This window comes from Dryobates pubescens, chromosome Z (genome assembly GCF_014839835.1).
Source record: "Dryobates pubescens isolate bDryPub1 chromosome Z, bDryPub1.pri, whole genome shotgun sequence".
NCBI lineage: Eukaryota > Metazoa > Chordata > Aves > Piciformes > Picidae > Dryobates > Dryobates pubescens.
This window is the reverse complement of record NC_071657.1, coordinates 18,229,566-18,243,876: the sequence shown is the minus strand read 5'-3', so window position 1 is coordinate 18,243,876 and position 14,311 is coordinate 18,229,566. Positions and strand designations below refer to the sequence as shown.

The window sequence follows — 14,311 nt, the reverse complement described above, 5'->3', positions numbered from 1 at the left end:
GATAAATTACAATCTGGAAGTAATTATTTCTTGTCCTTTTGTATAAAGGAGCCCAGATGACTAACCTATTTAACAATCTGAAATAAAGCACATCAAATCCATCTATCCAATACAGGACTGGAACAAACAGGTAGCACACAATGCCTTTCATCCATATTGTTTTCTTCCATAAATGTATACACATACCTGTTGACCTTTTTTGAGGTTTTTATCTTAAACCACTGCAGTCACCTAGCTCACATCACGGCCCTCAAGTATTGCATTATTTGCTCTGATAGAGCGCCAAATCAATGGCACTGAGTTAGGAAATCAAGACAGTTTGCTATGAGAGAAAATGTTCATGTAATGGTACTTTGGAAGTTCTGACTCAGATTAAAATTAGCTGGATGTGTATTTTGCCATCCCACTTGGATCTGAGTATCTTTCTAGAAATTCTTTTTCTCTTTTCACTAGGTAAGATGGAGCATGAAACAGCTGCTACACAGGCAGAAACTAGTTTAGCATCATGTTAAGGAAAGCCAGGTGCCATTAATGGCACCTTTAACTTCTGCTTCAGAACTATCATCGTCTAGGATTACATAGTACAGGCAGTGGCCATGACTGAGCTGAATAATAGTGGCTTGTTTAGCTGATATTATTTTGCACTTTCCTTTTTACTTTGAAACTCAGCTTTTGCATCGCTTTTCGTACCACTCTAAGAAACAAAAGGTTTTAGTCTGTAACACACTTCTCTCCATGCAGCATTAAGATCCTTTGAAACAAAACGAAAAAAACAAAAAAACACCCAACAACAAAATCACAAACATGGAGTAGCATAAAGCTCCATTATTGCAAGTAGCTGTGGCAGAAAGAGTAAGCAATGTAATCATTGAATTCTAAAAGATGTCTTTTTACTATTGCAAAGTTTGAGTATAGGAAAAAAAAAGTATGTTGTGCACAAAGTACCTTTGTGAAACAGGAGTAACTTTTAAGCTTCAAGGTTCATGTTAACTTTTGCCCCCAGTGAGATCTGAATAATCCAGTATCCGACTGGATAACCTACTACTTCAAGCAAAACCATTACTTTTATAAAACCTAAAGGAATTTACTGTCCAGCTACAGTAAATTTCCTTGAAAAAATGTGCATTTTATGATTTTCACGAATGCAATGTTTGACAATGTTTTACTCTAAAGACAATTTCATAGTGTTACCTAATTCCAATAACACACAAAGAACATGCCAGCCTCGGTTCCATAAATTGCTACAAATTAGCTCCAAAACAAGGGTGTATCTCTAAATCTCATCTATACTGCAAAATATATGCAGCAGATAAATGAATGTAAAAAGTAGTTTAACAGGTCAGGTTAAGTCAGGTTTCAGTTTAAGAGTTGATTTACTGTGTTAATAGTATCAACATGACTAAGAAACACTGCCTATACAGCAGTGTTGTGGAATTCACATTAAGACAGGCAAAACCACCTGGCCCCAATTGACATAGGTCCTGATACAGCCACCTATATACTGCATTCTTATTCCATATGCTATCCTGCCTCACAAAAAAATTAACGTGCGTTCTACAACTAAGCAAGTCATGGCAGTACCTTAGCTGACAGTTAAAGTGAACTACAAAAAGTTTATACACAGTGATGTTCACAAAGGGCAATTGTGGTACAGTAACAGAAAAAAGGCATGAAGATTGTAACACTTGTGACCTGCTGCTGAGGCATCAAAAAAACCATATTGTTACAGGCCCTGCTGTCAGAAAGATCGAAGTGGAAAACAGTGTCTGCAAAAATCCCTGATACACAGGCAAAAGCAGCAGGTTCAAAGTCTCCCTCTCTAGCACAGACCAAGCTCTGCAGTGCCTGTGTCCCTCTTTGGGTGCCTCTGCCCAGGTGCTGCTTCAGAGATCCCTCAGATCACAAGAATAACAAACATTACTTTTTGCATTTAAGCTGTGGCTTTGTGGCCATTCCTGAATCCTGTCTGTGTTGGCTCACACAACTGCCTTTGTAAGGCAAGCCTAAAGTTTGGCATTACTGTCACTGTATCTTTTCCTCATGCCTTCTACCATCTTGGTTATTGCATGTATGTTAAGAAGACAAGCATCAAAGCTTGACAGCTGAAATATATGTTAACTGATCTCTGAAAGCTTACAAAACAGGTATCATTCCTCTTAAGCTCACCTCCAAGACAAGCAAGTAAAGACCTTTCTGATGACAGGGTTGAGAGCACTGACAAAGTCTGCAGTTTCTCAGCATAACTCACAAAGCATTTGAAATTACCTATCCAAGAAACTGAGTAAGTGTGCTACAAAGAACACTGTGAAGTACCATAATATAGAAGGCTTCAGAGATTAGGAGAGGTGCATTACCCCACAACACTTCACAGTACTGACCATCAGTATGTATGAAACACTATCAAAACCAACTGTTGCTGATGCTGCATGCAATAACTATAAACAATTATGAAGGCTTTGAGCCAATAAATTAAGAATGTGAAATCAAAGTTCTTCATTGTTCTACCCACTCCCTTATGGTTTGATAAACTACAGGTCACGTTAGAATTGGTCCACAATGTGTGGAGAATTTCACCCTCTACTACCCTGCCTGATGACAACAAATACAGTTGTTTCTGCTGTGGTGCAATGAGCCAAAACCAACTCAAGAATATTTTAATTAAAAAAAATAAATATATATATAAAGTCTCTTTAAATGAGGAAGCTCAACTGAATTAATCCACCAGGGGTTAATTCACACAAATTCAGGAACAAAGAAAGCAAGAATACAAGGGTATTTCTTTCTGCACCAGCACCATCAGAAGGATTGCTGAACTTGGTAAACTTGAACTTCTGAAAAAAGCCAAATTTACTACCTGCAAGATCAAACTGGGGATGATGCATTTATAGTTCAGTCCCCCATGTAGAACATTAAAAGACATCTATGTACATCTGCAGAACACTGATCTAAAAACCAATACAAAAGAAACAAAAAACAAAAAATGTCATTACTTTAAAAAACACTTTAGATTACTGTGATTTTTATTCTAACTCAAGTCTTAGACTGTCCTAATTAGCCAAAAATTAAAGCATCCTGAAACAACTTTCAAACTGACAGTTCTGATTTTCCTAAGTACTTTCCCAGTGTTGCACAACCATTACATACAATATATTCTGCAAATAGTGTTTCAGTAATGGAAGGCTGTGATCAGATTTCCCATTCTCCAGGCTGAGCCCCATTTTGTTACCCTTTCTTTCTCAAGTCAATGTGCTAAGGTTAGACCTTTGTGTTACTATTCTGTAACCTTAATTTCCATTAAGAGCACACCCAGACTTCCTCTGCTTTCATTTAAAATAACTAAGTACACTGAAACATCAGCTGATTCTTAATAAATAAATGATCTCTATCTCTGAAATAAAAATTCCTACCTTTTCTTTTGAATATAAATTTATGCACTATACTGGACAGAGTATAATGCTATCTATACTAGTCCTCACACATTTTTACCAATTGTTTGTACTCTCAACTCAAATAAAGCTTGAGTTAGCAGAAAGACTTGATCAGAGCCCCTAAGCGTTCTTCACAGCATGACTTGCAGGAGATGACAGAATTTTTGGTGAACCTTCTCCAGGTCTCCAAGTTTTCACATATGCTGCTTCACAATCAAATTAGCGTGACAATAAAAATAGATATAACTGAGCACCTTATGTGAAGACTTTTATGAATCTGGAGTAAGTGCATTCAGAAGCCATTAACAAAACAAGTACTCCTCTAATTCAAAGTGAGAAATGTTATTTCAGAAGCACTTTAACCTCTATATTAACAAAGCACTAAATGACATCTATTACAATAGAAGAGCCTCCTGTATGCCGACTTCGAGCTGCAAAAGGCCTAAGTAATTTATTTTAAAATCGGCTTCCCACGTGGATTAAAAGAGGCCCTGAAAATAAATTAAAAGGCTCATCAAGCCCTCCCCCCGGGAGTTTAAGTGAACAGACTAAACCCCGGCATCAATTCGCATCTTTTGAGAGCTATCTTCTGGTACGCAGATGTACAAGGTGCGCTTTCCTTTCGGCCACCAATATGTTCGCCTGTTCCGGTGACCACTGCGTGCCCTGCATAGCCTCGGGTTGGGCAGCTCTCCCAGGAGAAGACCACCAGCCGGAGAGGAAAGAGCTGCGGCCTCCCAGTGCCGGGCGAATGGCAACTGGATCTGCCCCTCCTTCCCACTGCACGGCCCAGGAAGTCGGGGACGCGACAAAACCCAGCCGACAGCAAGAAGGCGGCTGGGCCCGACGGTCGCGAAGGCTCGAAAGCGGGCAAGAGTCCGACCTGCCCTCAAGAGCAGCCTAGGCCGCTACCTGCTGGTCTCCAGCGACGAGTAGCGCTCGGGCACGATATGGAGACAGTGCTGGAAGAAGCGCACATGCCGATCCCGCAAGAAGTCAAGCCGCTCCAGCTCCACCGAGCATGACGCCTCCGCCGCCATCTTGAACCCCCCTGAGCGCAGCGCACACGCACCGCGTCATCAACAGCCGCCGCCGCGCCGCCGCCACCGCCCCCTCTGCCTCCCCCGTGTAGTGACGCCACCGGCCCCGCCCCGGGGAGGATGGGTGTTGAGCCAGTGCTCCGCACGTTCTTTCACTGCGGCTGGGTGTAGTTAAATGTGCTTTTAATACGAGCGGAAATACATGCCGTCACGCAAACCCCGCCAGCCTAACAGATAGTGTTTCAAATCCGACCCTCGAAAAAGACAGGGGTAATAGACGCCATCGTGCTAAGCAACTTTTGTGACAGCTCTTGAGAACTGCTGTCTGTTTCCCAGGCAAGGAAGTCCTCATCCTGCACAGGGACAGGCATCTGCTCATCTATAATCCTTGTCTCCAGGCTGGAATAGCTCTACAATCAAAAAGCACAAATAGCTTATATGTAAATGTACTTTTTGTCATGCTACACGTCCATAAGTCTCCTGCTTACCTATGAGGGATTTGTAAAAGCCATTCTGAAGCTGTTGGTGCTCTCTCTTTTGTGCATTCCTCCCAGCCCTTGGTAGGTTTGTACAACCTGGAAGGGTCTCTGGTTACCTGAATCTCGTCCTCAAAGTGAAACAAATAAACAAATTGGTCAAGTGCATTCATTAGGTCTGCATCTTATCAATATATCCAGAGTAAATAATATGCAGCTAGCTAGCCAGAGAGACTTGCCCATCCACACTATCAAGAGGAAATAGCAGAAATGTGGAGTCACTAGTAAGGGCAGCAACTGCTTGCAGTCATTAAACTTTACAAGCATTTGAAATGTCAAACTTAAGAATTCAGCATGACTGTTTATTTTTCCTTTATCAGCTATTTAGAGAAGTAAAAATAATTGCTCTTCAGATCAGTGAGGAAAAAAGGTTTAAACAACCAAGCTGCACACTCCTCAGATTAAAACAAGAACTAAAAGGTAAGCTACCTTCTCTCTTGACTTTGCCAGCCTTTTTTCCTTTTCCAGTTTCTGTAATTCTTTGGCTTGTTTCTGTAGAATCCTTAGTTCCAGCTTATGGAGATCCTGAAACATGTAATGAATGGAAAAACAACCTTTTATTTAAAACAAAGTTTATGAAAAGGTGTATGTAACCTTTTCACAGTTAATTGTTGTTTTGAAATTGTCGCAGTACAGAGTAACACTAGGTAGCTACTTGCAATAGCTTGTCCTGCACAAATTATAATTACAGTTTTCATTGAAAAGAAATCTGATTATAGCAGTTTAAACTGTTTATAAAAATAAATGTGCAATAGCTGCTAAAAATAGCAATTCTGCATTAATGAGATTTACACTGATGTGGGATCTAACTTGACCTTACAGCTACTGAAACCTGAAGGACATTTAAACATGTCTGTATTTCAGATCTGCCTACAACTATCAGGTCTTCTGATGTTTTCTATAGCACAGAGAGCAAGGCAACCCAAGCTGCTTTCCCCAAATATTTCTGAATTGACGTAAATAAAACAATTTCTGTATGTAGAAATACAGACTTGAAGATATTGAGGAAGAGGAGTTATCTTTCTGTGAAATAAAGTTTCATACTGTTTGTTGTATGTTACAGATGCTCTTATTCATAGTGAATCAAGAATAGCTATATATGAATGAAACTTGGGTTTTAAAAAGAATTTATATTGTAGGAGTAAGTAGGCAAATTTAAAACAACACACAAATGAAGATGTAATTACGCACACGCTCTTGAAACTTGGTAATTTTTTCTGCATCAGTTATCTTCATTTTCTCCTTTTCATCTTCTCCCTTCTCTTTTTCAAGCTTTTCAAGTCTCTCCTTTTCCTTCTTCTGCAATGTATACCTTTCCAACAGCAATTTCATACGGCGCTGGCGTTCTTTTTGTTGGTTTCTCTCCTTCTCTTCTTCTAGTCTGAGCTGTGATTCTTGTTCCATTGCAAATGCTATTGCTTTCTTTTTGTTCAATGCTTCAGTTACTGCTGTCTGTCTTTTTCTTTCTTCTTCTTTTTGGTTCTTTGTGTCTTTGTGCTGCAGCCATAGTTCCTTGAACATTTTCTCGGATTTCTCTTTTTCCCTAAAGTTTCCATCTTTTCTTTGCTGCTGTTTTTCTCTCCACTTCCTAATTGACTGCAAGAGAACAGCAGAAAAAAAACCAATAAAGTTTTCATGAAAATTTTATACCTTCCTGTCAATTCAGTCTGATAAAAACATGCTGTAAGGACAGAAACTGCGGACAGGAAGTACATATGTCTGCTTTAATTTATTGTATCCATGTTAACATTGAGTCATTGTGAATGTTGGTGTAGTATGCTTTTTAATGCAAACATATTTCAGGTCTTACGTTCCTTTTCTTCAAATTAACAATTCCACCCAGTATCTTACTATTCAGTTTTTATGTCAATGTATATTTTATTACGCAGATGCATAGTTCTTGAAGGAATCATAATTCTCTATGTCAGTATGGCACAGGTATAATGCCTCTAAGACTGGACAGACATTTTCAGGACAGGTTTAACTAGAACTTCAATTTCAGAGAGGAGCACTTACTGCTCTGGGACTGGCAGTTAACCTGGGGGACCACTGCAATCAAAAGCATTTATAATATTCTTTGGCAATGCGTAGCACACTTCAGTGTGTTTTTACGTCTGTGCTTATTGATGATTCTTAAAGACGCATAGTACTGGCAAATTGAGGATGTGAAAGACTTAGTTACATACCATGAACTGTAAATAGATACCCACCTAACACTATCAACAGAGAGGCAAATACAAAAATAAGAAACGCATGCATTTTAAAATTCAGTGCTTTTTCTTAAAGCTAAAAAAGCCCTAGAGGGTTTACTTTACCTCTTTCTTTCTTTTGTGTAAAGTTAGAAATTCTTGATACCATTTGTCATGCTGTTCAATATCTTCTTTTGTTTTTCCACTGAGATACTCAAGGGCTTCATCCATATAAGATAGCTTCCCTTTGTGTTTTGTCCACACTTTCAGAAAAATTTGATGATCATAATCATCCCAGCCTCCCTGCTGCCCTCCTGTTCGCTGAAGAAATCTTCCAAATTCCACTACTTCTTCAAGTAGATGATCCTCCTGTGTTTTATCAACTGAGACCCTGGCTGATGGTAATTTCAAAACTTTTTCTGTTCTTGAGTTGCCTAACGCCCACAGTTCCATTTTTCTCTCAAAGACACTGAGCTCATTAATGGTAGATTTTTCCTCCTTCAAAAGCTGTTCATATCTGGAAAAAAAAGAACAAACAACTAAATGTAAGGGGGAAAAAATCCAGTATTCATTGTTCATTGAATGAAAATTTATTTTGGATTTGTTCAATGCCACACTAAAGCTATTCTTCAAAGATGATGAACTAAAATGCTAACCATAGATGACAGCACAGTTGCAATGATTCCATAATAAAGCACTACACAATCAGAATTAAGTTACCCATTTAGTCAAAGCACACATTTATGGCAAACGACTCAATCCCCTCCTGACACCAGTAGAGAGAAGGGGAAAAACCCCACCCACTTAAAACAACAGCAACAACAAAACCCCCATAATCTACTCTCTTCTGCAGCCTTTCTCTGAAAAGCCTTTTCACAGGCAAATCATTCATATATTGGATCACTGGAACACCTATATAAACAGCCTCTAAAAGGCTACGTATGTTTAGATTTTGATTTACATACCAGGAGAATCACTAGCAAAGGGTAAATCAATAGAACAGTTTACTTGATTAATGCAGTTTTCACTGTGTCTTATGAAAGCATTTTTTCTTCTAGCTGAAGCATGTATAAACATACATTTGCCTGTGTTCTTCTTTAAAAGCATTGATTGCATTTTCAACTTCTTCCATCATTTCCTTGAGGTTGTCAACAGCTAAAAGGCAAAAGAAGAAAAGAGCGTATCACTTAGAAGTCTGCACTATTTACCAGCAATTCAGCACTATCCAGAGACTTCAGGGACATTTTTATTTCAGTGTACAAAAAGAGCAAAAGCCTTAAAAGGCAGAGTCATTTATTCAAAAGGTGTGATTTCAGAGTGATTTACCTAACTGGATGCAAATCCCAGTAAAAATGTTTATTTCCACTAAACAACCCTTGTTCTGTGTAACTTTTGGGTGATTCACAGAATAAGACAGCCTTATCCTAAAGATTTTCCACTTCTGTTTTTTCATAACAATGCACTTAGTAACTTGAGAGGCACACTTGAGTCTGGTTTACAGCAGGCTGTAGCAATTCTATTGAACCTACAGGTTAATACTTTCCCAAAGCTGCCAAAGAAATATCAAAATAAGACTGTATCGTGTACATGCAGCATGTTGTAGACCTGCTATGGAGAAAGGCAGTAAGACAGCGCTCTAGGGAACATCTGTTTTACAGTAGTAGGAAAGAAGTTTTAGAGTCTGTTTTAAACAAGCACAGCATCTCTATGGGTGCACACTGGACCAACAGTTTAACTAACGTGGCTTTAAAAAATCAGTAATCTAAATTAGTACAATTATAGCATCTAGTTACATCTATTTTAGCTCAGCTTTCATGCCTGGTTAGTTCTTGGTATCTTTGCTGACAGCTTAGAATATAACACTTTTTTTAACGGAACAGATAACAAATAAATGAAATGAGAAGCATTTATCTAGCATCAGAAAGCCCACAGCCTGTCGGAGGGCTTCAACCTGAGTTCTATGCAAGGTAGTAGAACATCACAGGAGAACAATTTTTCCAGTGCCTATTTGCGAAAAGTTGTTCTGAGTTGTTTCAGCATTTTCCCCAGGATATTCCAACTTACACCTCAAGGCATGTGCACATCTAGAAATTAGTTCCCTGAGGACCCTACTCTGTCCTTGGTGATACTGATACTGAAATAATTTACTACCAGATAAAAGAGACCTATACAGCACTAGAATATTAACTTTTATTTTACATCACTTCTAAGACAGAGATAGTTTATCTGTTTCCACACAAGACTGCACGATCTTTCACCTTTTCCTAACTTTCTGCATTCTTCCCATATTCCTGGAAAAGCAGACTGAGTGAAGAAGTATACAAGGGCTCCAGAAGAATCACAAGCCCAGCTATGCAAGGAACATGTCTATAGAGCAAAATGTTTTTAAATCTGTCATCACATTACCTTCTGCTATAGGCTTCGCATCTTGTAATTGTTGCTGAAGTTTCTTCACATTATTTCGTATTTTTGAGAGCTGCTGCAGGATCTTAACTTCTGTCAAACAAAACAAGGTGCTGATAGTTCTAACAGTTTCTTTGTGCTTTCAATTCAGTACAACAGCAATGAAGTGTCCAAAATAAACTAGGGAACCCATAAATACAGTATTGATGAGGATGAAGTTCTGGATACAGCTGAGGTACAAAGGGGCTGTATCTTCTAAAAGTTTTGGTTTAAGGAAAGGATAACAGAGTCCAGGAACTAAACATAAAATGTAGCGAAGACATGACCCTGCTGGTTCCTCCTGAGAACACAGAAAGTGTAAAAGCACATAGATCACGCTGAAAGACTTGACCATGGTAAAAGAGAAGTATGGCGGTTCTTGTACACACCCTGAAAGATCATGCTCTTAACATTCCCTCACATCTCACATGGAGTGCCTTACACCTCTCATCTTTGTCCCCTTCATCATCTCACAACAGTATCTGTATCCATACTTCCAGCCTCCTTTCTTAGGCCTGGGATTTTTTTTTTTAATTTTGTTGAGTCATTCCTCAAAAGTATTTACATTTTTTGAGGGCTGCAAGATGTAAAGGATATGGTAAGTTTCCTTAACTAAAAGATGTGCATCAAAACACACAGAAATTTGTAAGGTCACTATTTGTAGTTGTCTTTTAAGTGCCCTTTCCCTTCTTCAATTTATTTTACTTTGTTCTTCCAGATCAGAAGGCAGAGCATGATTTATTTAGTTATATTTGAATTAATCTCAGTACTGTGATGAGGAAGTCACATTTTTCCCTTAAGTATTTAATTATTTCATAATTAGAACAGATATTTTAGGACAGAATGTGTACCATCTCAAAGCACTGTTTAGTCATTGAGTATTCAATATAAATTAATCTAAAAAAATCCAAACATGAAACTGTTAAAAAATTTATTTAAGGGCAGAAATCAGTACATGAAAGCTTATATTGTGGTAAGTATATATTTATTGTACCTTAGCTGGACTACATTAGATTTTGCAATGCACACACAAAATTGCTTCCATGTTTCTAAATCAGTGACTTTTCATCAGGTATTTTGGGTAGCATCTCCTACATTCAAGATTGAAAGAAAACCATTAATAACACAAAAGGCCTAAAATGTAAATTTATGCTTCTGAATTTTGCAAGTGGGAAGAGCTGCTCACAAGCAGTATGCACAGTGAAACACTATGCTTTCATCAGCATCTACCTTCCACCTGAACTTGACTCAAACTATTTAAAGCAAACAATATAAAAAACAAAGAAAACCAGATAAAACACTACTTACTTTCAGCTTCCCTACTGACAGTCATGCTATGTTCCAGTTCCTCTAGTATGCTGCATTCTGCCCTGATACTGCTCTTCCTTTTGTAAAGATGTCCATTTTTGCCTTTTTCAGTATTTGCAAGCCTGAAACAAAGGTTGCCACACTAAGTAACACAAAAATACTTAGCAAAGCTCCAAGATTTTCCAAGGTTAGTATCTGGCTGAAGCTGTGCTGTAGATTTCACACAAATAACTGGTTTGTTCTTACAGCAGTTTCCAAGGAATAATCTTTCTGCAGTTGTAAGATTACGTACCACAGTAATGTAAGAACCTGAACAAGAGAAAAAAGTTTACGAGAAAATTACCTGACAGGCAGGGTTTTACAAAACGGCCTGAAAAGTTATTGGTGTGCTTACTATCAGGGAGTCTTATGACAATATTCATGGGGAAGTGCAGGGGCAGAGCCAGGCTGTATTAAGGCAGTTGCACACATAGGTGGAGCCCCAGCACAGGCAAAGCAAGTTCATTCCTTCAGCCTTAACACTGGTAAAGTACTTCTGTTAACAGAAAAGTCAAATTCACTAGCTTTAAGTAAATTAAGATATTAAAGCTGCTACAGTAGTTACCGACTATGCTCTATGTATAGTACAGAGCGCTATAGGTGTCTTTTGCTTTCTTACTAAGAATGAAAACTTTAGAGTACAAAATCAGCATGGGATGTGTTTTGCAGGCAGTACAAATAGTTTGACCTTCAGAACAGAATATACAATACTGCAGATACCACAGTCCTGAGCACATCTGTGCAGCTTGATGACACCACATGAGAGATCGGAACAGTGTGATACGGGTACCATATAGAATGGAGACATATGATTCTCAACATTAACACTATTGACAACCCGAGAAACTCTGTCTCTCTGTAGCAGCTTGGTTCTTCACCAGACTGTTTTGTTACAGGGTTTAAACCCCTACACAGTGCACTTATGGCTCAGAGTTTAAATGCTTTGCTGTCCACTGGAATTTATAGACTAGACCCAAGGACTGAATCTCTCCACACAGTACACTAGAAGCCTTCAAACACAACAGCTACAGGACAGTCTTGTTTTAAGTTAATTGGAAACTTACCCATCAGTCATTTCTTGAGTCACAACCCAGGATCCAGAATAGCCATGGAAAAACTGATTTGCTTAGAATAAAACACTACTCTCAGACAAATGTCACTGTTCATTCAAGACTCATAACTACAAACCTCTGCTTTAGCTGGCTGGATACATCACCTCTTCCTCTCAATGCTTTTACATTCAAGAAGAAACCTCCCTGTTCTTTCAGCTGTCAGCACAGTTTTAAAGCAGTTACTTAAGATATGGTGAAACACTTAAATCACTTCTATGATTTGGAAAATCACTCCCATTTTCTATTTTCCTAGATATTCTAGATGAAATGCTTTCAACCTTCAGATGAAGCTGTTGTATTATTGCTGCAAATCTGGTTTTGTGGGTATGCCTTAGGTAAGCACAGCTGAGCAGGAAAACTGAGAATTCAGTTAACCCACATGCATGGTCTCTTTTTTCCATCTAGTGGTAGTAATAATTTAATAAAGAAGATGACTGACCAAAGTCCAAATGGTAATTAGAACAAGAGGGCATTTTACAGCTCATAAGCCTATTCTGAACTACTGTAACAACACAATAATCTCTGACTGAGCTGCTGAAAAGGCAGTCTTAACCTAAAGGTTTCATTACCATAAATTCTTACCTTATCTCTAGAATAGCATGAAAATATCCTTATGATGAAGTGTTTAACTTACTGAGATCTTAGCTTTTCTGCAGTTCTTATGGATTCAACTTTCTTATCTTGTTCAGCTTTCATCTTCCAGTTGTGAGTGTGTCGACCAGCACCTGCAGTACTGGAACAGCTGTCATTCTGTACGTAACAAAATCAAGTATTATTCAAGAACAGTTACTTGTTTTTCAAATGCTCATTGTCTACTCTTAAGCAGACAACATGCCAGCACACAGTAATGCCATTACTTCAGCTCTATAGTGGTGCAATTCAACTAATTTAAAGTCACAAAGGTATAAAGCTGGAGTGACGAGTGATGGCAATCTGATGACTGTGTATGAAAATTAGTTAGTCAGCAGAAAAAATTAACACCAGTATCACCTTGCTTTAACAGAGGCTGCTCACCACAACGCAATACTCAGTCAAGGCGACTGCCTTGCCTCTCATGGCAGTCAGTGTTGAAGGAGTCACACTACCTGCCTGCCTATGGGCACACTATACTGGACAGATCGTCTCCACTTCATCTACTTCACGAAAAACACTAGCTTAGCTTCCGAAATCTGATTAATAACCCATGCAAATTGTCAACCCTTTTTCACAGGAACCCTGAACATCCATAACATCACCACTGCTAGGAACGCAGACTAAGAAACCACCTGTTCAGGTTTCTCAGTTACCATTTTGAGGCCTGCCCGGCAACCCCACACTGCTCTCTACAGGTTTCTTTTTAACATTTATCCCTACACCTTGTATGCAGCTGGAACTCCTCGGCAGGACCGCAGAGAGGGGTATACCGTGGCCAGCGGGAAAGGCCGAAGGGACAGACGGCAGCTCCGCGCCTCGGCCTTTACCTGTTGCGGCCCGACGGCCGCCGCTACAACAGCCATGGCCAGCGCAGCCATGTTGGGGGCGGCCCCTGTGGCGGTCCCGCTCCGCCCCGCCGGCAGCGCGCTGAGGGGTGGCCTGCGCCGTGCCTCGCGTCGCGACCCGCTAGTTCGAGCCTCCCAAAATCCGGAGATTTAGACATTAGGGAGGCGAGGTTTGTGCGTATTCGACCCGCTGTATGCATGTGCGAGGTGCCACCTTCTTCGAGGGAGAAGGTTCCATGCACAGTGCCCGCAGCCGTGGGAACCCGGCGGCTGTGCAATCGAGGTGATGAGCATTTAAAGACAACGACCTCAAAAGGTCCCAAGCCTTTGCAAGTATTCCTCAAGCTTTCTTCGATACTGTTTGGGCCCTCTGAGTTGTCCTGAAGAGCTGGAGTCGTAGGCTGGAGATCAAAACCTGGTGGCCCGTCGGAGCGCCGTGCAGAAGATCTGATGAAGAGCACTGGCCTGACCTGCGGGCTCTCTAGGAGTGCTGTGTGTTGAGACCTACCAAATGTACAGCAACAAGTAGTACTTGCTGTAGGGTAGCACTGCGTTCTGCAGTTCTCTTGGTGGCTGTTGTTACATGGGAAGAGTCGTATGTGGTTGTAATTTGACAATGATTTAACCATTTTGCATGTATGATTTAACTTTTTTTTTTCCTTCTCTTTTTTTTTTCTTCCCCCCCCACCCCCCCCCCCCCTTCCCCTGAACTCACAGATCATGGCTGTAAGAGGTTTCA

General features: G+C 39.8%; 2 protein-coding genes across 2 annotated transcripts in view; both read right to left on the bottom strand.

Moving 5' to 3' along the window:
- Positions 1–4,469, bottom strand: part of PGGT1B (protein geranylgeranyltransferase type I subunit beta) — a 54,959-nt gene extending 50,490 nt beyond the window's left edge. The window contains 1 exon segment of the mRNA XM_054178539.1: positions 4,341–4,469. Within this exon segment, the coding sequence (XP_054034514.1) occupies positions 4,341–4,468 (128 nt within the window). The 5' untranslated portion in view covers position 4,469.
- A 194-nt stretch (positions 4,470–4,663) lies between these two features.
- CCDC112 (coiled-coil domain containing 112) lies at positions 4,664–13,627 on the bottom strand. The gene is made up of 10 exons (XM_054178204.1): positions 13,555–13,627; positions 12,729–12,844; positions 10,944–11,065; positions 9,600–9,689; positions 8,273–8,348; positions 7,320–7,710; positions 6,196–6,600; positions 5,434–5,529; positions 4,957–5,075; positions 4,664–4,878 (listed from the first exon to the last, which is right to left on the bottom strand). The coding sequence occupies exons 1-10, from the start codon at positions 13,603–13,605 to the stop codon at positions 4,848–4,850; spliced, it is 1,497 nt and encodes a 498-aa protein (XP_054034179.1). The 5' UTR covers positions 13,606–13,627; the 3' UTR covers positions 4,664–4,847.
- Positions 13,628–14,311: the final 684 nt, after the last annotated feature.

Excerpts from the sequence above, each read along its gene's own strand:
- CCDC112 (XM_054178204.1), bottom strand. The coding sequence starts at position 13,605 with ATGGCTGCGCTGGCCATGGCTGTTGTAGCGGCGGCCGTCGGGCCGCAA. Across the intron at positions 8,349-9,599 it reads TGCGAAGCCTATAGCAGAAG|CTGTTGACAACCTCAAGGAA; the intron begins GTAATGTGATGA and ends TTTGCCTTTTAG. Across the intron at positions 5,530-6,195 it reads TTACCAAGTTTCAAGAGCGT|GATCTCCATAAGCTGGAACT; the intron begins GTGCGTAATTAC and ends TACATGTTTCAG.